We start from the raw sequence: 23,250 nt of genomic DNA, 5'->3' as shown, positions 1-23,250 counted from the left end.
CCAACCTTCCTTTCGAGGAGTGGCTGGTGGGTTTGAACCGCCAGGCTTTTGGTTAGCAGTCAAGTGCCTTAGGCATGCCACCAGAGCTCCTAATGAGAAAGATATTACTTGTAAATAGTATATTAAAGCAGATAAAACTTAATGATGACATTCACATGCCCATGTTTTACAGTAAAACTTGTTAATATATTAGATTTTTAACAAATTTGCTGAAGATAATGACTGCAACCATAAAATGACATGAACTGCCAGATGTTCAAGTTGGATTCAGAAGAAAATGTGAAATGAGGGATATCATTGCTGATATCAGATGGATAATAGCCTAAAGCAGAGAATACCAGAAAGACATTTCACTGGTGAAGGAATTTGACTATGTGGATCATAACAAATTATAGATAACATTGAGAAGAATGGGAATTCCAGAATACTTAATTGTGCTCATGAGGAAACTGTACATAGACCAGGAGGCTGTCATTCAAACAGAACAAGGGGATACTACATGGTTTAAAATCAGGAAGGGAGTGCATCAGGATTATATCCTTTTACCATACTTATTCAATCTGTATGCTGAGCAAATAATCTGAGAAGCTGGACTATATAGAGAAAGAGCATGGCATCAGGATTGGAGGAAGACTCATTAACAACCAGATGACACAACCTTGTTTGCTGAAAGTGAAGATGACTTGACGCACTTACTGATGAAGATAAAAAATTATATATGGTTTTCTATGAGGAATGCCTTCACTGAGTTACAACTTAGTAGTAAGGCTCCAGATTATGTCACTCACTCACTTATTGCTGTTGAGTTGGATCCAACTCATAGCAACCCCTCCTTGGGTTTCTGAGTTGCTATCACTACAGAAGTAGGATTGCTCAACCTTCCTTCCAAGGAGTGGCTGGTGGGTTTGAACCACCAGCCTTCTGGTTAGCAGTCAAAACCCTTAGGCATTATGCTACCAGAGACGGTTAATATAAGTATGTTACATTGGATAATATTTGTATTATATGCAAGAATTAAAGACAAAAAAAATTATATATAGCCTTCAGTATGGATTACACCTCAACATTAAGAAAACAAATTTTCATAACTGGACTGATAAACAACATCATGATAAAGAAGTTGAAGTTGTCAATGATTTCATTCTACTTTTATGAATAATCAATGTCCATGGGAGCAGCAGTTAAGAAATCAAATGACATACTGCATTGGACAAATCTACTATAAAAGACCTCTTTAAAGTTTTAAAAAGCAAAGGTATCACTTTGATGACAAAAGATGGTCCTGACCCAAGCCATGGTCTTTTCAATGACCTCACATGCATGAGAAAGCTAGACAAGGAAAACAGAAGAAAAACTGATGCTTCTAACGATGGTACTGGCAAAGATTAGTGAATATACTCTGGCCTGCTAGAAGAATGAACAAATCAATCTTAAAAGAAATACAACCAGAATGCTCCTTAGAAGCAAGGATGGTGACACTTTAGCTTGCTTACTTTGGACATGTCATCAGTAAAGACCAATCACTGGAAAAGGACATCATATTTGGTAAAGCAGAGGGCCAGTAAAGAGGAGGGAAAACTGAATGAGATGGAATGACACAATAGTGACAACAATGCACTCACATATACCAGCAATAATAAAGATGGTGAAGATCAGGCTACGTGTCACTCTGTTATACATAAGGTCGCCATGAGTCAGAGCCTACTCAATGGCAACTGTCAATAACATTTTACCGTTAGAAAATTTCAGTACAATTGGACAGACTTTTTGAATAAGTGTTCCAAAGCTTATGCAAACATTTTCCTTGAATCCCTAGTGTGATTCTAAACAACAAATATATTAGTTATTAAACTCAACAGCCAATTCAAGGGAGAGAGAGAACAATTAAATAACCATTTCTCTGTTTCATGAGAGGAATAAACAAACAAATTAAAACAGTTAAGGAAAAGATTTCAAATGTTAGCCAACAAAAGTCCAAAATCTATGCATAACACAGCCTGCTGCCATAGGAAAACAAAAGACTATAGGGAAATAAAAAACCAGTTATAAAGCATATGCAGCAAAATGGAAATGTAGTAATGACTGTGGGTACTAAATATTTTTATTACAGAAAAGAAATACTAAACTATCATATAGTATCATTTCTAATCTGGCTGAAAAATGGAAACTTGGGCTGACCTTTAGAGAAAGGTACCAGCACATAATCTGCTACTGGATGGCTTAAACTACATTCAAAACAAATATGCCAGAAGGTTGACACTACCAAAGAACTACTAGATGTGTCTCTGGTACAGCAATTCAAGGACGAGAGAAAAAAAAAATGCTATGTAAGTAATTACAATAAGTGGAAATGAATGGCTCAGAAAGACATTTTCTCATGCCAGTGGGGGGCAGTGCAGCACAGTGCACAGAGCACTCTGGGACCAGATTGCTGGGATTGGAATCCTGGGTTTGGCCTTTGGTTCTTCATCAGAAAGTGAGTCAATAAAGTAAGTCAGATTGTGATAATTGGTAACTTTTATTATTATATCCTGCAATGGATGACCCTCCCCAGGAATTATACAATAGGTTATATATTCCACAACTGAAATAAAAAAACAAAGAAAGGGGCAAAAGAGAACTATGGGATTAAATTCAATGCAACAACCATGTGCAAGGCCTCATGTTTGAGCCTGGGGATAAAAGATCAGGAAGACACGGTCCTTTGTTCTCACAGAGCTTATAACTAACTGCAATCCAACAAGAAAAGAACTGGAGTTTGAACAAAGCCCAAGAAACAAATTTTCACAAATAATAAATGTAAATGCAAATTGCTCTAAAATTTTTGTTTCCCATCAACCAGTCCCAAATTATTTACCTGTACTATAACACCAAACACATATCAAACTTAGAACCACTGTTTCTAGTTTCCTGGTCACCTATTGTGGTTGCCTAGAAAGATGATGGGTATGACAATGTGTATTACCACTTGTACTATCTCTTACACTGTTGAGCACACAAAGGCATCTTTCAACCATTAAATAATCTCATTTGCTTGTATGACTTTCAGATTTTCTTTTAGAAAGAGAATAATGTTATTCATTAACATTTGTTTAAAGCTCTAAAAAGGGGGTGGGGGACAATTCCTCATTTATGGTAAAAGTTGTTTTTGAAAATTATCTACAGCGATCATTGTAATTTTAAGCTGAAAACTAGGTCTGCAAAAAAGATATAATAATCTGGAGGCTGCCATTGTAGGCTCTGTGTTTTCTGCATCCCATAGAGGAAGGAGGAACAGAGAAGTGAGAGCTCTAATGGGTTTTGGCATCTGTTACAAACAGCAAGGTGGCTGTATTTGACTTGTCTTCTTTTGTCTATAAATGCTGCTCCCCTCTCAAGCTATTAAGCAAAAGAACACTAATGAAAGAAACAACATTATTTTTTTTGGTTATTCATAGGTGAAGTGTCCCCTAGTTTCTCTATTCCTTCCTTACTGTGCCCATCAATTAGCAACCTTAACACAGATTTGTGAGCTCCCACTTCTTATGAGTCTTAAAAGGCAAAAAGACACTAAGCTGCAGAAGAAAATATATGCTTAGGACAGATTTAACTAAATTTAAAATATTAGAGGAAAAATGATTTAGCATTTTCAGGATTAAATAAAAGCTTTTGAAGGGGGTGGGAGAAAAATGAGAGAAACAATGTAAAGCTATACTCTAAATAGTGAAAAATGTTCTCTCAATGACACAACATTTCCATTGTAGGCATCTGTACTTTTCCATGCCAGGGGCTTTCTCTGTGGGCCTGGATCTGATGAAAAGTTTGCTAAATATGTGGTTTTAAAAAAAACACTCACCATTGCTGAAAGTTTTAAAACATAATACAGTAAAAATCCCAGGAACTAAAGGGGCATATGTTATTTATACACAACCATAAGAGTTACGTAAGAGTTATTAATTTTTAAACTCTTATCTATCAACCAAAACTCATAATGGGAAAAGAAGGAAAAAATCTTTTGGTTAACATTACATTACATTCGAAGTGTAGTACAGGCATGAACTCTGGAGGAAATTATACATCCTTAAAAGTTCTTGGGAATTAGAATGTGTTTTTGTTAAATTTAACTATGAAGCCAGCGGCAGGAGAAACCCATCTTGAAAAATAAAAAGGAAAATGATGAAGGACTCGTTGTGGCTTTGGCTGGAGAAGGATGCATTTTGGCAAGCCCTTTCCCTTGTACACAGGCATAGCACCTTCAGTCTGCTCCCCTGGTACATTACCAACACGGCTGACATTATCTGTGTTTTCTCTTGTGAGGTCCAGAAATAGCAGAGTTAACAACTGGGACAATGGAAAGGAAACAGATCCCTGGAGATTACTTAAACAGACAGAGTTTTATTATGAACTCTAGGAAAGTACCAAAGATAGAGAAGCTAAGTACCCAAGGGACTAAAGGAAGTAGAAGGGAAGGAGTTCAAATTGGGCAAAAGCCAGGAAAGAGAGCAGAGAGATTTAAATCAAAAAAGTGCACACAAACTCAGAGAAAAACACATGTGCCCCTCCCAGGGGGAAAATAATCTCATGTGCTCAAGTCTAAATGAATGACAGGTATTTTACCATGAAGAAAGTTGCAGTATGTATCAGATGACAGATATTAAAAAATTCTGCTCCATATAGCATCTGTTACTCTATGTTTATTCTAAGATTTTATACCTGGAGAAATACTGCCCCAAATCAAATAAAATAGTAATAAAACAAACATTCAGATTTGAAAATGAAAAGAACTCCTGGTAAAATAAAAGCAACATTTTCAATTAAGTTATGGTTCTTTGTTTTAAGAAACTGAAAGTTCTCCCTTTTGTAAACCTCTGGGATTAAAATATAATAATTTTTAATAATCTCAGTGTTACCAAGCTACACAGTACTCTGAAAAAGTTCAAGTGTTTTCTAGTACCGTTTCTTGTCAACTTACTTCAAAAAGATGCTGTAAAGGATTAGACTGGAGTTTTTCTTCATAACCAAATAGTTGGAAGCCAGTTCCCAGAAGACCTGCCAAAATAATCAGTAAATGAAAAGATCATAAAATGGAATAGTAGAGAATAGTCATGGCAGGAAACAAGTATAGTTCTTTAGAAAGATCCATCTCTCATAATCGTGTACCCAGAGAATTAACACAAAACACAGGCTATTACTTTCTGCTAAAGTTAAGTTAATGGGACTAAACTGTCAAGTCCAATAGATGGTAAACCACTGAAATTAATTTCACAGAAACAAGCAGACTATGAACGCATCAAAAGCAGGGTCTATGACTACTTTATCTTCGTACCAACAGTGTCCAACACCCCTCAAGGAGACATTAAGAAAATAAACATGATGTACACTTGACACTCAAAAGCTGTGAAAATAAACTGATAGAAAGTGGTTTCAAAATTTTCTTTTTAAATTTGTAGGTGTAAAACAAAATAAAATTAGGAACGGATTTGTTGCTGTTGTTGTTGTGTGCCGTCAAGTCGGACCCGACTCATAGCGACCTCTCCTTGGGTTTCCGAGGCAGTATCACTATGGAAGTAGATTGCCCCATCTTCCTTCCGAGGAATGGATTTAGTAGTGTAGTAAAATTAGTCCTTTAATAACTGATGTTGTTGTTATGTGCTGTCAAGTCACAGCGACCCCTCCTTGGGTTTCTGAGGCAGTATCACTATGGAAGTAGACTGCCCAGCCTTTCTTCCGAGGAGTGGCTGGTGGATTTGAACCGCCAGCCTTCTGGTTAGCAGTAAAGTGCCTTAGGCACTATGCTACTGTTGTTGTTGTTGTTATTATGTGCCGTCGAGTCATACCTGACTCATAGCGACCCCTCCTTGGGTTTCCGAGGCAGTATCACTACGGGAGTAGGATTGCCCAACCTTCCTTCCAAGGAGTGGCTGGTGGGTTTGAACCGCCAGCCGTCTGGTTAGCTGGCAAGTGTCTTAGCCACTATGCTACCAGAGCTCCCACTATGCTACTAGAGCTCCTCAAATAACTGAAGGGAAGCAAAAACAGATACAACTTGAAAGATCTCTGATTATCTCTCCCATTCAAAGTGAACGAACAATAAAATTCTTTGATTTGGTCATATATTTGTCATTTGTTTGTCAATTATATTTTTTCAGTCTTTGATTATGAGAGTTCAGGGACAGTGTTAATTTTCTTTTGTGTGTGAATACCAATTGAGATATTTCAACTAGCAACGAAATTTCCTAGTATGGACTGTGAATATTTATACTCTCAAGATACTTTGCTAAAACATGATCATGATTGCAGTTTTAAAGGATATAATGCAGTCTGGGGTCAAAAACAACGTTGTTGTTGTTGTTATGTGCCGTTGAGTTGGACCCGACCCATAGCGACCCCTCCTTGGGTTTCCTAGGCAGTATCACTACAGAAGTAGATTGCCTCATCTTCCTTATGAGGAGCAGCTGGTGGGTTTGAATCACCAGCCTCTGGTTAGTAGTCAAGTGCCATAGGCACTATGCTACCAGAGCTCCTAAAAAAACCAATGATAGCTAGTTTTATTATTTTCAAAATCCACCTGTTTTTACAACTATGTAAAGTACCAAGCTTCAGTTCCAAAGGAGCTGCTGTCAGTGGGCCTTGCTGAGGTATACTTTTACATCTAAGGCTCAGCAGAAAGGGAGATGTTACTGAACACAGAATACATAATACTTTGAAGGGTAGATAGCAATGAGAAGTACTACTGAAGTATGTACCACCTCCATTCGCTTTCAAGCAAGAGCAAATGCAATTATAATTCAGGACCTTGGGAAGAGGGTGTGGAGAAATGCCCAGAAATGGGAAAGTAAAGGCCAATTCCATTTAACATTCAATCATACATTTTCAAAAACTAATTTTGTGCTTAAGGACTGTCTGCCAACTTTCAAAAGAGGACAGCATTTGAAGCAGCCAAAACGGAAAGTAAAGTCTTCAGCAATGATGGTTACAATGGAAATGTTGACAGATCATTAACCTCAGTAGTCCTTTAGAGAAAAAACACAAAAACAAAATCCTGCAGCTAAAACTTAATGAATACCATCATCATATATTTGCTAATGCCTATGAAATGTCTAAATCGGTCAAACTAATATAAAGTTGATGATATCTATTAAAGTTGGACTGCCAAGCCTAGAGCCTCAACCTCTGACTGCCAGCTGATGCAAACTGCAGGTGGATTAGTGAAAAGCAGGACATGTTGTGATGCCTCCATAATGAATGTTAAGGGCACTGTCATAGGCTTTAATTCTAGCCTTTTTAATGCCTAAGAAAGTATTTTTATTAATGGAAAGAATATGATTCATAAGAGAAGGTCATAATAATTGTTATGAAAAAAAATCCTTCAAATGAACTGGCCTTTCTATTGGAAACTACAATTTCATTTCACTAAATATGAACACAGTATCAGCAACCTTTGGGACTGATAGTTATTTCATACTTTATAGAAATTTTAAAATATTACCTAACCTTTCTTATGGATTAATATTGTAAAATATTTTACAGTACAGACTAATTAATCATTCTGAGTGCCTATCATGTGCCAAGCACCTTGGACACAAAAATAATTTAGACACAGTCCACAATTTCAACGACCATGTGATCTAGCAGGGGAAATACATGGATCTGAATACAAATAATACAGAAGCCTATTTGACTAGAGCTAGGTACCAGGAACTTGATGATGAGAGGAGATGGGCAAGGATATGTCTGTGTGTCAGAGAATGCTTTACAGAGGTGACACAAGGGCTGAATCTCAAAATACACATGGTAGTTGCCAGTGATGTTTAAAAGTTTGTATTTCACATGCTATGAGTCCTTCACTATCCTAACAACTTCATTTATCTTGATACTCTCCCCAGCCTCCCACCACCTTAATTATTGATCTTTATGAGCTAGGAATATTCTGAATAAACTCATGATACTAAAGATCATTTGTGGCACTCAACTGCTATAATTCTTACCTCTGCTGTTTCCTCTCTTTTTTCTGTTTGATTCTCCCACTGTACAGTTAAAGGGGAAACCAATATGTTCCACTGTTTTTTCTCTCATTCATTGGCCCCTGGTGTAACAGACCTACCCTCATGCAGGACAGCTAAGATAGATTGGACCTCACTAGATCTACAAATGGCAGAGCAGTGGTTAAGAAGAGTAGATGTAACTAAACTTGTTCCCTGTATACATACTTGTACATTTAAATAAAAATGTAAGCTACTTTTCTTTATTAAAACTACAAAGGTCTTGCTCTGAATGTGTAGTTTCCTTCCCAGAAACTTACTTTTATGGTAAGAGTTACTATATAAAATAAAAAAAATAAGCTTTATGCAAAAAATTCATTATGAAAAAAGAAGATAGGAAGCACTACTTCATCCAATGGGATTCTGCCTATATTCTGTCCGGATGATCAAGTGACATGGTTATTATTAAAAGAAATTAAACTTTACAAGGAAATGAAAAATAAAATCGCAAATGTACTTACCAAATTGCATGCCCCAGTCTCCAAGGTAATTTATTCTTGTTACTTGATGTCCTAAAGCTTCTTTGAGATTTGCTATAAAATTTCCTGGTAATCAATAAAATATACAGTTTCTCACTCTTGTTCTCAGTCTTGGCATAAGAACCATGTGTTTCTCTATTATTAAAGCACAATATGGTAAATAATATCACATGCAAGTAAAATCTTACTGAAGATAATTCAAAAATGTTTACATCAGTATATTGACAGAGAACTTCCAGAAATGCAAGCTGGGTTCAGAAGAGGACATGGAACAAGGGATATCTTTGCTGATGTCAGATGAATTTTTGCTCAAAGCAAAGAATATCAGAAAATTGTTTACTTATGCTTTACTGACTATGCAAAGGCATTTGATTGTGTGGATCACAACAAATTATGGATAATATTGAGAAGAATGGGAATCCCAGAACACTTAATTGCGCTCATGAGGAACTCATATATAGACCAGGAGGCTGTCGTTCGAACAGAACAAGGGGACCCTGCATGGTTTAAAATCAAGAAAGGAGTGCATCAGGGTTGTATCCTTTCACCATACATATTCAATCTGTATGCTGAACATATAATCCAAGAGGCTGGACTATATGAAGAAAAACATGGCATCAGGATTGGAGGAAGATTCATTAACAACCCTTATTATGCAGATGACACAACTTGGCTCGATGAAAGTGAGGGTGACTTGAAACACTTACTGATGAAGAGTGAAGACTGCAGTCTGCAGTCTGCATTACACCTCAATATAAAGAAAACAAAAATCCTCACAATGGGACCAATAAGCAGCATCATGATAAATGGAGAAAAGGCTAAAGTTGTCAAAGACTTCATCTAATCGACACCAATGGAAGCAGTAGTCAAGATATCAGACATTATATAGTGGTGGGCAAATATGTTGCAAAGGACCTCTTTTAAGTGCTGAAGAGCAAAGATGTTGCTTTAAAGACTAAGGTGCGTTGACACAAGCCATGGTATTTTCAATTGCCTCACACGCATGTGAGAGCTGGACAATGAAAAAGGAAGACCCAAGAAAATTTGATGCTTTTGAGTTGTGGTGTTGATGAAGAATGGTGAATAAAGAACTTACAAGTCTGTCCTGGAAGAAGTGCAGCCAGAATGCTTGTTGGAAGCAAGAATGTCTAGACTTCATCTTACCTACTTTGGTCATGTTGTAAGAAGAGACCTTTCTGGAGAAGGAGACCATGTTGGGCAAAGTGCAGGGACAACAAAAAAGGGGAAGGCCCTCAACGAGATGGATCAACACAGCAGCTGCAACTATGGGCTCAGGTATAGCTAGAATCATGGGGCTGGCACAGGACTGGGCAGTGTTTTGTTCTGCTCAATGTCACCTAACAACAATCTCTATGAAAGTAGATTGCACAATCTGTTGAGGTAATAGCATACATTTTGTGTGGTATTTAGAAGGTGGAAGTGGAAATACTTGTATCTGATAAGCACAGCTGGGGAGGCTTTTTTTCTTTTTTTGTGGCATCACTAATAGAGGTCCTAGTGTCCTAACACGACCTCCAAGGATATAGGGCTGCCTCTTCAGCACTGTGAATTCTAGAAGTCATGTAGGAGAGTAGCAGTTTCCTGATAGTGACAGTGGTAATTTGCTTCTAGAGCAGTGGATTCCTGACTGGACACTAGCTTCCCTGCTAGTCAAGTTCTGTGGTCTAAATTTGGGAGTTACTTATGTCAGCTTAGGAGCTCTGGTAATGTCATGGTTAAGGCATTTGGCTGCTAACCAAAAGGATGGTGGTTCAAACCCACCAGCTGCTCCACAGAAGAAAGATGGGGCACAAAAATTAACAATCTTGGAAACCCAGTGCAGTGGGGTCTCCATGAGTTGGAATTTAGTCCATGGCAGTGAGTTTGTTTATGTCAGCTTAATGCAAAGCTTTCTCAGCTTTCCCAACAACTTTGTAAACCATTCCATAAACCAAAAACCAAACTCACTGCCGTCGAGTCAGATCCAACTCATAGCGACCCCTCCTTGGGTTTCTGAGGCTGTATCACTACGGAAGTAGACTGCGCAACCTTCCTTCCAAAGAGTGGTTGGTTGGTTTGAACTGCCAGCCTTCTAGTTAGCAATCAAATGCCTTAGGCACTATGCCACCAGTGCTTCCATATCCTGTAATAAATCCTGTTCTGCTATTTCTAAAGAGTGGATTTAGTTTCCACAACTAAAGCTTGCCCAGTATACATTGCTGGCTTAAATTATTGCAGATACCTTCTTTCCCAATTTACTTACTTCTAAACTTTTCATCTATACAGTTCCAGTAATAAGGAATCACTGAGCTGGTACTCAAGTTTATCATGCCCTACCCATTATCGTGCCCACCTGGTGACATAATGGTTAAGTGCTCAGCTGCTAATTGAAAGGCTGGTGGTTCAAACCCACCTATTGTTCCATGGGAGAAACACCCAGCAATCTATTTCCATAAAGATTACAACTTAGTAAACTCAATGGGGGCAGTTCTACTGTCACATGGGATCGCTATGAGTCATAATTGACTCGATGGTTCCTAATAACATCAACAACTCATCATTTACTCACTCCTGTATTTCTGACTTAGGAGTTTTGATGTAGTGGTTAAACCATTAGACTGCTAACCAAAAGGTCAGTGGTTCAAAACTACTAGCCTCTCTGCAGGAGAAAGATGAGCCCATCTGCTTCCATAAAGATTTACAGCCTTAGAAATCCAATGGGGCAGTCCTACTCTGTCCTAAAGGGTGCTATGAGTTGGAATTGACTCAATGACAATCGGGTTGGTTTTGCTGGGTAATGACTTAATTATGTTGCTTTTCTTTTATAGAAAAACTACATCATTCTTTTTTTTTTTTTCCATCCAGCTCTGTTCTTTCTTCTCTTAAAATACTCCTTGAGAACTTTGTAACAATAAGAGCTGACCCAGTTCAATAATAATCTACACTACAAAGTATCTGAGTTAAATGGCTTTCTCTTAAGTATGCAATATAGAGATTCCCATAAATGGAAGACAGATTATGGGAGATCACCTCCAAAGTCCCTTCCGATTCTTACATAATAAAATTTTAATTTCAGTTTTTAAATTGGGCTATTGCATAATGTACATGTTTTAAATAAGTGAAAGTCTTAAGCACATTATACACTGAAGCAATACAGCTGTGAAGTACTGCAGTAATCAGGTTCTATAGGGATAGTCTCATTCTAATGCCCAGTCTTGAACACTCCAGTTAGTAATCACAAGACTGAAATCTCATTTCTTTTCTAGAAGAAAACATATTTCATATATGGATGAATTACTATTATTACCACATAATTATTTTCATTTTTATATCTTTTAGTTCTTCTTTATATGGACACATTATTTTTATAAAGATAAGATGATAACATACATAATAGACATTGGTTCCTTGATTTAATCTTTTGGCTTTGAAACAAAATTCTTTTGTCCATTTCTAAACCATTTTTTCCCATTTCATGTAATATTTAGTTAGCATCAGGCTCCCATCAATCTGAAGATTTGTTTTTCTTATTTTTTTGCCATTTAAGCATTAAACCATTAGATTATATTATCAAATACTAACTCAATGGCATGCCTAGCATTTTATGTGGAACTAATGACACTTACCTATGATAGTAGAACGTAAATGTCCAACGTGAAATTTTTTGGCAACGTTAGGTGAACTGAAACAAATTGTGAAAGTTACTTTTCTGTTTTAAGAACATAAGTTCTAAAAATGAACTAGGTCATGCTTCCATAATTTAATCTAATTGGGGGCCAAGGCCTTTGGTAATTTAGGCCAAAGTTAAGTTAAAAATTAGAAATTTATAGGAAATATAAAACAGAACTCAGAAAGAATCCTCTTTATTGAAAGTGATCCTGTGAGTCATGAGTATGCATCAAACACAGAAGTGGTATACTTATGGAGCAGATATATTTAGGTACTGGCAGAGAGATGAAGAAATTAAAAAATAGAGTTTTTTTTGTTTTTGTTTTACCCAACAGGAGATTTTATTAAGGAGGCGAAAGGGTGCCTGCACTGAGGAAGGACAGAAGAAGAGGAAGAAGAGGAGAAGAGGAAGAAGAGAAGAAGAAAGAAAGAGGAAGAAGGGAAGAAGAGAAGAAGAGAGAGGAAGAAGAGGAAAGAGAGAGAAGAAATAGAGTTTTGATGTAAACAACAATGCATATTAATGGGAACTAAGTTTAGTTCAATAGTTCTCAAACTTCCTACTCTCAAAAATTACTGAGGATCCCAAGGAATTTTGTTCATATGGATAATGTCTACAAAGCTTACTGTATTAGATACAAAAATAGAAAAATATAAATATTTATGCATAAAACTTCTAAAAACAATGAGAAACATGATTCATCACTCCAACTACTTAATCAACACATCTATCACTCCTACGTGTGCTTGAGGAGTTGTAATCAATAAGGTAGAACACTCACTCCCTAACAGGCACAGTTCCATGTACTCTACATGTACTAACTAATTTCATACTCGGAAGAGCTATGAGGTAAGGTACTTATCTCCATTTTACAGATGAGGAAAGTGAGATGATGAAGCAAATGTGGCAATATCAAATAACTCTTGAATCTAGGTGATGAGCATATGAAGGTTAATCATACTATTCTTTCTGTTTTGTGTGTATTTGAAATTTCCTAAGTTTTTTGATATTAACAACAACAAAAAAATAAGTAAACCTGAATATAGCTAATTAAAAATGGTAAAGTGAGAGCTTAAATTTTGGTCAATCTAATTCTAAAGCCTTTCTATATACCCTTTTTAAAGGCATTACAATTTTAAAATTTATCTTACAGACTTATATACACAACTGTGAAATTATGAAACTGTAAGTATATTCACTTAATCATTTAGAGAGAAAGAGTCCTTCTAAAGGACTAATAATAAATATTCTTCACAATTAGCCAAGATAGAATAATAGGGACTGGATTTTACCCTTCTGCCTTAAACAACCAGAAAAATACACAAACATTGGCTTTCAGACAGTGGACAACAGGCACTAAAGACTAAAGACCTTACTGATTTCCAATTTTTCCATATATGATTCAGTGAGACCCAGAAGGAAATGATAAAACCCTCATCTGCCCAGTCAGTTGGATTAACCAATACATAGTAAGATTAGCACTCACCTGAATTCAACCACTATTTTCTTCTGGCAAAGACCAGAGAAAAGTTCACTTTTCAATCCATATTTTGAGTCATCTTCAATTACTTGTTGTAACACTCTCTGAAAAGTAAGACATGAGATTTAGTGATGGAAAAAAATTGTCAGTTTCTTAAGTTCTTTGTTACTGAGAATTAAATGTTTTTAATTTGCTAATGCTAATGTACAGAATTGAGAATTTTACAGCAGTGGTAAAAAAAAGTAACTTTCACAATTTGTTTCAGTTCACCTAATGTTGCCATCACTTTCTGTTACTAATGCTAATCAGACTAATAATAACATGATCAACATCTATGGGGGTCCTGGGCCCTTTTATGTATCATGACTATTATTACAAAAACCAATGCTATAGATGTTCTAGGAGCTCTGGTAGCATAGTGGCTAAGACACTTGCCTGCTAATCAGACGCTGGCGGTTCAAACCCACCAGCCACTCCTTGGAAGGAAGGTTGGGCAATCCTATTTCCGTAGTGATACTGCCTCGGAAACCCAAGGAGGGGTCGCTATGAGTCGGGTTTGACTCGACGACACATAACAACAACAACAACAACATAGATGTTCTGCAGATGAGGAAACTAAAGCTTAGAGAGGCTAAATCACTGCCAAAAGTCCCACAGGAAATAATAAAAACAAAACCAGAAGCACCATGTTAATTACTACATAAAGCTTTGGTGACAGTAAAGATCACAAGTAATGGTAACAAGACAAATATAAATTATAATACAAATGCCTATTGGTCACTTCATTAAAAAAAGGAAATCCCATAGAACTTCCAAAACTTATTTCAGGTTTTTAATTATTAACACAGTACTATTTTATAGTTCATAAAATTCCTATTTTATTTTGCTAATGGTGATGATGCAATTTTTTTCTAGTGTAGGGTTCTGAACTACCACAGTAGTAATCTTGCATTTACTCTTACATTGGAGGTCCTTTGGCTAACTGCATGTCTACTTCCATAAAAACGGAAACAGCAATTAGAAGCAACAGTCACACACTTAAAAATAGAAAATTAGAGTCACTGGTTCCCTAAGTTGACATGAAACATGACTAAGAGTCCAGCAGGTTGTAGTACTTTTGAACAAGATCAACCCAATTGTTCATCTTGTCCTTGTGGCTGATTTTTGGTTAACTAATCTACCTTGAAGTAAAGCGTGAAAACAAGATAAAAAAGGTCAAAGTCCTAGATATAAGCATGAAGCAGTAACTCTCCTTCTGGAGAATTAGGGGGTGATAGGCCAATGCTTATAAGCTGTATAACCTTGACAAGAAGTAAATAGTTAAGAATTTTGGTGTTAGGATAATTTTCAATCCAAGTCTGCAGCATTTACTAAGCCTGGCCAACATGATACAGGTGATAGTTTATTTTTCAAAATAATAGGCCAAAGCCTGCATTGTGATGAATTATAAAATTCAGCTGAGATGAAACTCTCAACAAAAGGTCTCATACTACTGCCTAAGCAGGATTTATCTGCTCTCCAAAGTCTCAGGTAGACTCAAGTCCTCTGAGCGATTTTACCCAGTAACTCCAGGCAATGCTCATTTCTCCACCTTTGAACTCCCTTATGCTTGCTCTATGAACCATCATGTTGAATATTTATCGCTTTATTAAAATCAGGAGCTGGCTTATGGCTTCTTCTGTACACATCTTATGCTTCTAATAGATATGCCATCAGAGACCACAAACCATTTCTAATACTTTTCTTGTATTCAATATAGTCAATTTAGTCATTCAATAAATAAGTTATCTAGCACCTAATACAGGAGCTCTGGTAGCATAGTGCCTAAGGCACTTGACTGCTAACCAGAAGGCTGGCGGTTCAAACCCACCAGCCACTCCTCGGAAGGAAGGTTGGGCAATCCTACTTCTGTAGTGATACTGCCTCGGAAACCCAAGGAGGGGTTGCTATGAGTCGGGGCCGACTCTATGATTCGGGGCTGACTCTACGGCACATAACAACAACAACAAGCACCTAATACATGGCAGGCACTGTGCTAGGAGGCTAAGAAAAACAGACACAATAAGCCTTCATGGAAATGAGTGTTTAAAAGGCAACAGGCATTAACCAAAAAATTAAAAAAAAAAAAGAAAAGAAAAAAAAAAAACCATTAACTATCAGAAAACCATTTTGAGTTTCCTTAGGCACAAAAATGATACTATGAATATGTGAGAGAATCTCCTAATTTTTAGAAAATACATGTCGCATTTAGGAGTAAAGAGTCATGATGGCTGTAACTCACATTCAAATGACTCAGAAACACACATATACAGAGAAGGATAATATGGCAAAAGGCTAACAATTATTGAATCTAGGTGATGAGTGTCCATTGTACTATTCTTTCAACTTTTCTGTATATTTTAAAATTTATATGATAAAAATCATGGAAATGATAAAAATAAAACAGGGCTGATAATCCCTACACCATCTACTCTGTTGTTGTTGTTATGTGCTGTCTACTCAGACCTAAAATCAAACCTATTGCCATAGAGTCAATTCTGATTCTTAACAACCCTACAGGGAAGAGCAGAATTGCCCCATAGGGTTTCCAAGACTGTAATCAGAGGCAGACTGCCACATCTTTCTCCCATAGAGCACCTGGTGGGTTTGAACTGCAAACCTCTCAGTTAGCAGCCAAGTGTTTAACTGCTGCACCAGCAGGACTCCTTATGTATTCTATAGACAGGGTGGTATTGAAAAAGTCAATGACTGATAAGGAATCCAAATTAATATAGAAGATATTTAATATATTTTCATTTATTTTAAAAACATATATTTCATATACAACCATAAACAATAGTATAAATCCATTCATCAAAACATTCTAGTAATTTCCAAATTACTTTTTGATGTATAGGAATTGTTAATGTGATCTTCAGGTTGGCATAGCTGTCACTAGCTAAACAGCATCTGTTTCAGCCATGATTTGACTTAGGACAAAAAAAACCAAAATAGCAACAGTGATAAATTCTTCAAAGGAGAGATACACAGTATTCTGTATGACTATATAAACAAGGGGTTCAGAAAGGCATTGGTGAGGAAATATCAAGAGCTGAAGGGTAAGGATAACTTGGGAAGGGACAGTAGGCAGAGGTATCAGCATGTGTAATGGTTTTGAGGTAAGAAGTGACACAATGAGTTCAAGAACTGGAGGAAGATCACTGTGGCTAAAAAGAGAGAGGGAAAGCACAGTGGCTGGAAGTAACTCGTTCTTACCTTTGTTAATAGCTCTCTGTTTATTTTGAAATTTACAGTCCCTTGACCAGTGCTGATTTCACTCACCACTGTATCACATTTTAGCTGAAAAGATACAAATCAAGTAAAATAGGTATGTTATAAATATGCCTAATGAGATATGTACTTCTAATCTTATAAAAACAGTTTACAAAGGCAGCAGGTGAGTCATCTCTTGGCAATCACTATAGCAGGTAAATCATCTCTTGGCAGTAACTGTATCAGTACCTGGACTTCTGCTAGTCTGTTTAGTCCCATCACTTTATTTAAGAAAAGCCAATTTCTATGTTTCTTGACTAGAACCCTATTTTGTGTCTTTCCTCTGCTTTCTCTCACCCCAAATTCTCCATCTAACATGGAATAAAGAGTGCACCAGTCTGTCCACCACCTTGCCTGTGCTGACGCACTGAACACTTCATATCTCACCTACCTTTGATGACAGTCACAGAACATTATGTGAGGCCTACACTAAAGGACTTGTACCAACATGTAAATAATTTAAACAATTTGTCATCTATACCTTCACTTTTTAACCTACTAGATGTTTAAAGTATCTGACATACTTATGGAACTTGAAGAGATACCTGTTGTCACTGAAGAGTCACTGTTGTTGTTGTTGTTGTTATTTGCCATCGAGTCGGTCTCGACTCATAGCGACCCCTCCTTGGGTTTCCGAGGCAGTATCACTACGGAAGTAGGAATGCCCAACCTTCCTTCCGAGGAGTGGCTGGTGGGTTTGAACTGCCAGCCTTCTGGTTAGCAGTCAAGTGCCTTAGCCACTATGCTACCAGAGCTCCTGAAGAGTCACTACTAGTCTTTTTTTTTTTTTTTTGAGAACTCACAAGAGATGATATAAAGAGTTTAATAAATACTATAATTAGAAAGAATTCCACTCCTGGTATACTTCCTGATAAAAATAGGGGTGATTTTGTGATCAAATATTTATTTAGCTACCAAAGCTCCTTTGTTACACCTTTCCTTTATTGTTTTTCTAAAAATATTGAATTTCACTGCTTCAATTTTTCAGAGTGCCTGGATGTTACATGTAATAAACCTATCAAAATGACCTTACTTAACATCCGTCTTTTCTAATGGTGTAACATGAGGAATTTAGATTTGGTAATTCTACACAATCCTTTCAATTCTTTGTTTAGTTGTCAAACCCATGAGAAAAATTAGACATGACAGAGGTTTATTAAATCATCTAACCACCTCTTCTCTGCAATCATGACTCTATTTACATCTAATTTTTTCTCATATTTTAATGTTCATTTTCTCAGAAACTCATTTAAAAAACTGCAACCCACTGCTCTAGTTTATGAAGCTTGTTCTTCTAAATTCAGAAGCCCATCCAGCTTCCATCTGTAAATTTAATTAACACTTCAGTCCTCTTTTAAGTAGTTAATCAAAAAACTGAACAATATTAGCTCAAGAGGAATCTTTTATAAATAATTTGAAAAATCATCCTAACCTTACAATACAGGGCTGAAATGAATGTCAATTAAATTTTCCAAGATTCCTTGAACAAAGAAACATTTATAAATTCATTATTATGGTGAGACAGCCAGCAGAGTCTTTTTTCTTTAAAATAGTTAAGTTTATTACAATGTCAAAAAGATGTAATAGTGCTACGGTACCTTCTCTGCCAGTCTCTTGGCTTGATCTTCAATATCTGGTCTCAAATGGTCACTACTGTTTTCCAATAGAGAATTCACAGAAAGCTGAAAATCAGCGACTTCTCTAAAGATAGATATTGAAATGGAAAAAGCTGTTGTTATCTTAACAAAGACTAATCACTATGCATTCCCCACATCAACACAATTTTATCAGAAGGTGGTATGCTTTCAAAATAAAAAGTGAGGGAATTAGAAATATCACCTTATATTTATTTAGAATTGTTATCTTTTATCATTTTATACAATCCATTTTCTTTTATTACCTAATTATAGCTGTATGTTATCTTTGTGAGATAGGTAAAACCCATTGCTACTGAGTTGATTCCAACTAATAGCAACCCTACAGGACATAGTAAGGAGCTCTGGTGGTGTAGTAGTTAAGACATTTGGCTGCTAACCAAAAGGTCAGTGATTTGAACTCATCAGCACCTCCATGGAAGAAAGATGGGGCATTCTGCTTCTGTACAGATTTACAGCCTTAGAAATCCAATGGGGGCTGCTATGACTTGGAAGCAACTCAGTGGCAGTGAGTTAGTTTTTTTTTTTTTTAAGACAGAGTACAGGGTTTTCAAGGCTGTGGAACTTTATGAAAGCAGACTGCCCCATCTTTCTCCCATGGAGTGGTTGGTGGGTTTCAACGCCAACCTTTTGGTTAGCAGCCAAATGTTCAATTACTGTATCACCAGAACTCCTATAGGTAAAACAATCATCTTATTTTATAGATGTGAAAACTGTTGTCTGAGAAGTTAAATATCTTCCCTAAAATCCTACTACACGCTAATAAGACAACTCAGGAAAAAAAATAAAACAAAACATACCCATTGACCTCTTCTGTAATGCTTCCTTGACTATTTCAAATGCTTGCTTATTTCAAGGTCCCTTCAACTGACCAATTTTATCTCCAAAACTAACAAAACCAATTTTGTTTTAAATACTTTGATTTGTATTTTCAACATTAAGAAAAAGATTATTACTTTTAATACTTATAGTTCATTAAAGGGACATTTTAGCTATTGCCATTTGTCCTTTTCATTGGGTTGATGATGAAACAATGCAAAAACAAAGAAACAAAAAACAAAGCAATTGATTAATAAAAATGATCATTTGCTTCATGATAGCAGTTATTTTTATTTTAAGAGAAAGAGAATGGGGAATGGAATCAGGTATGTACTATAGGGGGCTTCAACAGTATCCATAATCTTGTCATTCCTCAGTGCTTTTTCCTACATTTTATTTATTTTATTGTTGTTGTTGAGAATATACACAATGAAACACAGACCAATTCAACAGTTTCTACATGTACAATTCAATGACATTAATTATATTCTTCTTCAAGTTGTATAACCATTCTCACCCTTCTAAGTTGTTCCTCCTTCATCAACATAAATTCACTGCCCTCTAAGGTTCCTACCTAATCTTTGAAGTTGCTGTTGTCAATTTGATCGAATATACCAAAACCCACTGCCATCGAGTTGCTTCTGACTCATAGGGACCCTACACGACAGAGTAGAACTGCCCCATAAGCTTCTAGAGCTGTAAATCTTTGCAGAAGCAGACTGCCTCATTTCTCTTCCATGGAACAGCTGCTTGGTTTGAACTGCTGACCTTCTGGTTAGTAGCCAAATACTTTAACCACTTTACCACTACAGCTGCTTTGATACCACATTGATAGTTCTTAAAACTATCAATGAGCATAATGCTCAAGGCAGAACTTTGCTACATTAAGCTAAACTATTGTTTGGTTTTAGGATGACTTTAGTGGATATTTTTATTTAAGGTTTAAAGGTTATCTCAGGGCAATAGTTTCAAGTGTTTAACTACCTTCCATAGCTCCAGAAAGTCTAGTGTCCACAAGAATTTGAAATTCTGCCCTGCATTTTTTCCCCTTTGCTCAAGAATATTCCATGGAATCTTTGATCAAAAGGTTTAATAATGGTAGCTGGGCACCAATCAGTTATTCTGGTCTCATGGCAAAGGAGGCAGTTAGTTGTTCATGGAGGTGATTAGCCACACATTCCATATCCATATCCTTTTTCCACTTGATTCTCCTTCTTACTCTGTTGCTCCAGGTGAAAAGAGACCACCATGGATGGCCACTTGTGACCTCTTAAGACCCTAAATGCTATGCAATGAACTAGGAGGTAATATAGAAACACCAACCATGTTATTAGGCCAATTAACTGGGATGTCCCATAAAACCAAGACCCTAAATCTTCAAACAAAGAAACCAAATCTATGAGGCTTTGCTTGTACATAAGCAGCCTCAGCAGCTACTTATTTTTCGGTAAATACATCTATCACACGACTTTTGACAATTCAACTTTTACAACTTATTGACAGCAATTACAATAGTTGGCTGTGCAACCCTACCTTTAATCAATGTGATTTTTCCATCATAGTTAACCCTCCTCTTCCCTCTCCCTCATGCCCCTTGTAACTATTAATAAACTTTGGTCTCTATACAATTCCCTTTTGTTGTTTTTTTTATATACATTGAGAACATATATTTGTCCTTTTCTGATTGGCTTATTTCACTCAACATAATGTCTGAGCTGAGTAGCTGAGTATAGGCTAAGTAGTATTCCACTACATGTAGGTACCACATTTTATTCATTCATCATCTGTTGATGGACATTTAGGTTGTTTCTACCTTTTAGCTACTGTGAATAGTGCTGCAATGAACATTGGTGTGCAAGTTTGTGGTAGTTAAGGTTGTGTGTCAATATGGCTGGGCCATGATTCTAAGTGGCTTAGTGGTTATGATGTGGTTATTCTCTGTGATGAAATTGGATATAATGTAATCACCTCCATGATGAAATTTGCTATGAGCAGCCAGTCAGTTGAAAGGGAGTTACCCTTAGGGTGTGCCCAGCTTCCAGTATATATGGAAAAGCTATAGAAAGGCACCTCTGTCTTTTTGCTCATTTTGGATCCTACATTTGGCCTCTCATCATCTCCAGTACCTAGACTTGAACTAGTGGCCTGCTGTGTTATCTGCTTATCTTGCGATTGTTGCCTTCATAGCCTAAAAGCCAACAATCTGCCATTTTACCTGCCAGTTTTGGATGTGTCAGCCTCTGAAGCCAACAGCCTGCTATATTACCTGCCAATCTATAGTTCTCAGCCCCTGCAGCTATATGAGTCAGGAGAAACCTCCGGCTTGATGTTTCATCCACAGACTTGTGATTTTCCAGCCCCTACAATGGTGTGAACCATTTCCTTGAGATAATTCTTTTTGTCTCTATAAGCTTCACTGGTTTTCCTTCTATAGAGAGCCCAGCCTAAGACAAAGTCTCTTTCTGAGTCTCTGCTTTCAAGTCTTTTGGGTATATACCTAGAAATGGAATTGCTAGGTCATATGGTAGTTCTATTTTTAGTTTTTTGAGGAACCACTACAGTTTTTCCACAATGGCTGTACCATTTTGCATTCCCACCACCAATGGATAAAGGTTCCAATTTTCCCACATCCTTACCAACATTTGTGATTTATTTTTTTAAATCTTAGCCATCCTAGTGGAAGTGAAATGTAATCCCATTGTGGTTTCGATTTACATCTCTCTGATGGCTAATGATGCTGAGCATCTTTTCATGCATTTGGTGGCCATCTGAATGTCTTCTTTGGGGAAATGTCTATTTAAGTTTTTTGCCTGTTCTATGATTGGGTTGTTTTTTATTGTTAAGTTGTCAAAGTTTTATATATATTTTAGTAATTAGATTCATCTCAAATATATGGTTTCTGAAGATATTCTCTCAGTTGGTAGTTTGTCTTTTCAATTTCTGGTTAAGTCTTTTAACTAAAAAAAACTTTAATTTTTACGAGGTCTCATTTATTTGTCTTTTGCTGTTTGTGCTTTTGTTATAATATTAGATAACCCATTGTTGAAAGCTGGAGTATAGTTTCATTAAAAACAAAACCCCAACATTGTGCCCTCTCCACTGCAAAACACACACACACACGCACACACACACACTCTGATTCTAGGGAAAAGTTAAGACTTGACATCAATAGAAAGTAAACACATGAGGGCTCATTACATTATTCCCTATAAACATTTCTGTAGGTCTGAGATGGTTCAAGGTGTAAAATAAGTTTTTTAAAATCATTCTACAACCATCCACATAAGTACCTACACTGAATGTCTCCTGGTGTTTAATAAGGAGCCAGGGAATGAGATTATATAGGCAGAATAAATGGGCTCATCCATCGTCTGCCACTGGAACAAAAGGGGATATTTCAGAGGACCATAAGTGACTTCCTTCATGTCACGCCTGAAATTTAGGGAGATGCCTATAGTATATTGTATGGCTTCTACTTAACATCACATTAAAGAACCTACTCTACAATGACCGCCAAGAATTTTCCAGACCCTATTCCATTATCTAGCAGCTTAGTGTGAATTGCATTTACCAACCTGAACTCATTTACTGGTATTTAAGCTGTGACTACTGACGCACCAGCAATGGATGAGGCATCTAATCTCCCTACATCTTCACCAATATTTGCCAACTGTTTTTTCCTTTTTTTTTAATCAGTGCCATTTTAGCCAGGATAAGATATATCTCATTGCAGTTTTGATTTGCATCTCCCTAATGGCCAATGGGGAGCTCTGGTAGCATAGTGGCTAAGGCACTTGACTGCTAACCAGAAGGCTGG

The 23,250-nt window shown here is 36.7% G+C and overlaps 1 protein-coding gene across 1 annotated transcript in view; it reads right to left on the bottom strand.

Moving 5' to 3' along the window:
- The window catches only part of RARS2 (arginyl-tRNA synthetase 2, mitochondrial), a 75,614-nt gene that overhangs the window by 19,835 nt on the left and 32,529 nt on the right, over nucleotides 1-23,250 (bottom strand). The window contains exons 3-8 of the mRNA XM_007951474.1: nucleotides 18,558-18,660; nucleotides 16,903-16,986; nucleotides 13,654-13,751; nucleotides 12,127-12,182; nucleotides 8,483-8,566; nucleotides 4,952-5,028 (exon numbers count right to left, since the gene is read on the bottom strand). Coding sequence (XP_007949665.1) covers nucleotides 4,952-5,028; nucleotides 8,483-8,566; nucleotides 12,127-12,182; nucleotides 13,654-13,751; nucleotides 16,903-16,986; nucleotides 18,558-18,660 — 502 coding nt within the window. The remainder of the gene's footprint in view (nucleotides 1-4,951; nucleotides 5,029-8,482; nucleotides 8,567-12,126; nucleotides 12,183-13,653; nucleotides 13,752-16,902; nucleotides 16,987-18,557; nucleotides 18,661-23,250) is intronic.

The sequence above is a fragment of the Orycteropus afer genome, unplaced genomic scaffold (assembly GCF_000298275.1).
Source record: "Orycteropus afer afer isolate SDZICR_OR568_19922 unplaced genomic scaffold, OryAfe1.0 scaffold00011, whole genome shotgun sequence".
Taxonomy (NCBI): Eukaryota; Metazoa; Chordata; class Mammalia; order Tubulidentata; family Orycteropodidae; genus Orycteropus; species Orycteropus afer.
This window is presented reverse-complemented; position numbering and strand designations above follow the sequence as displayed.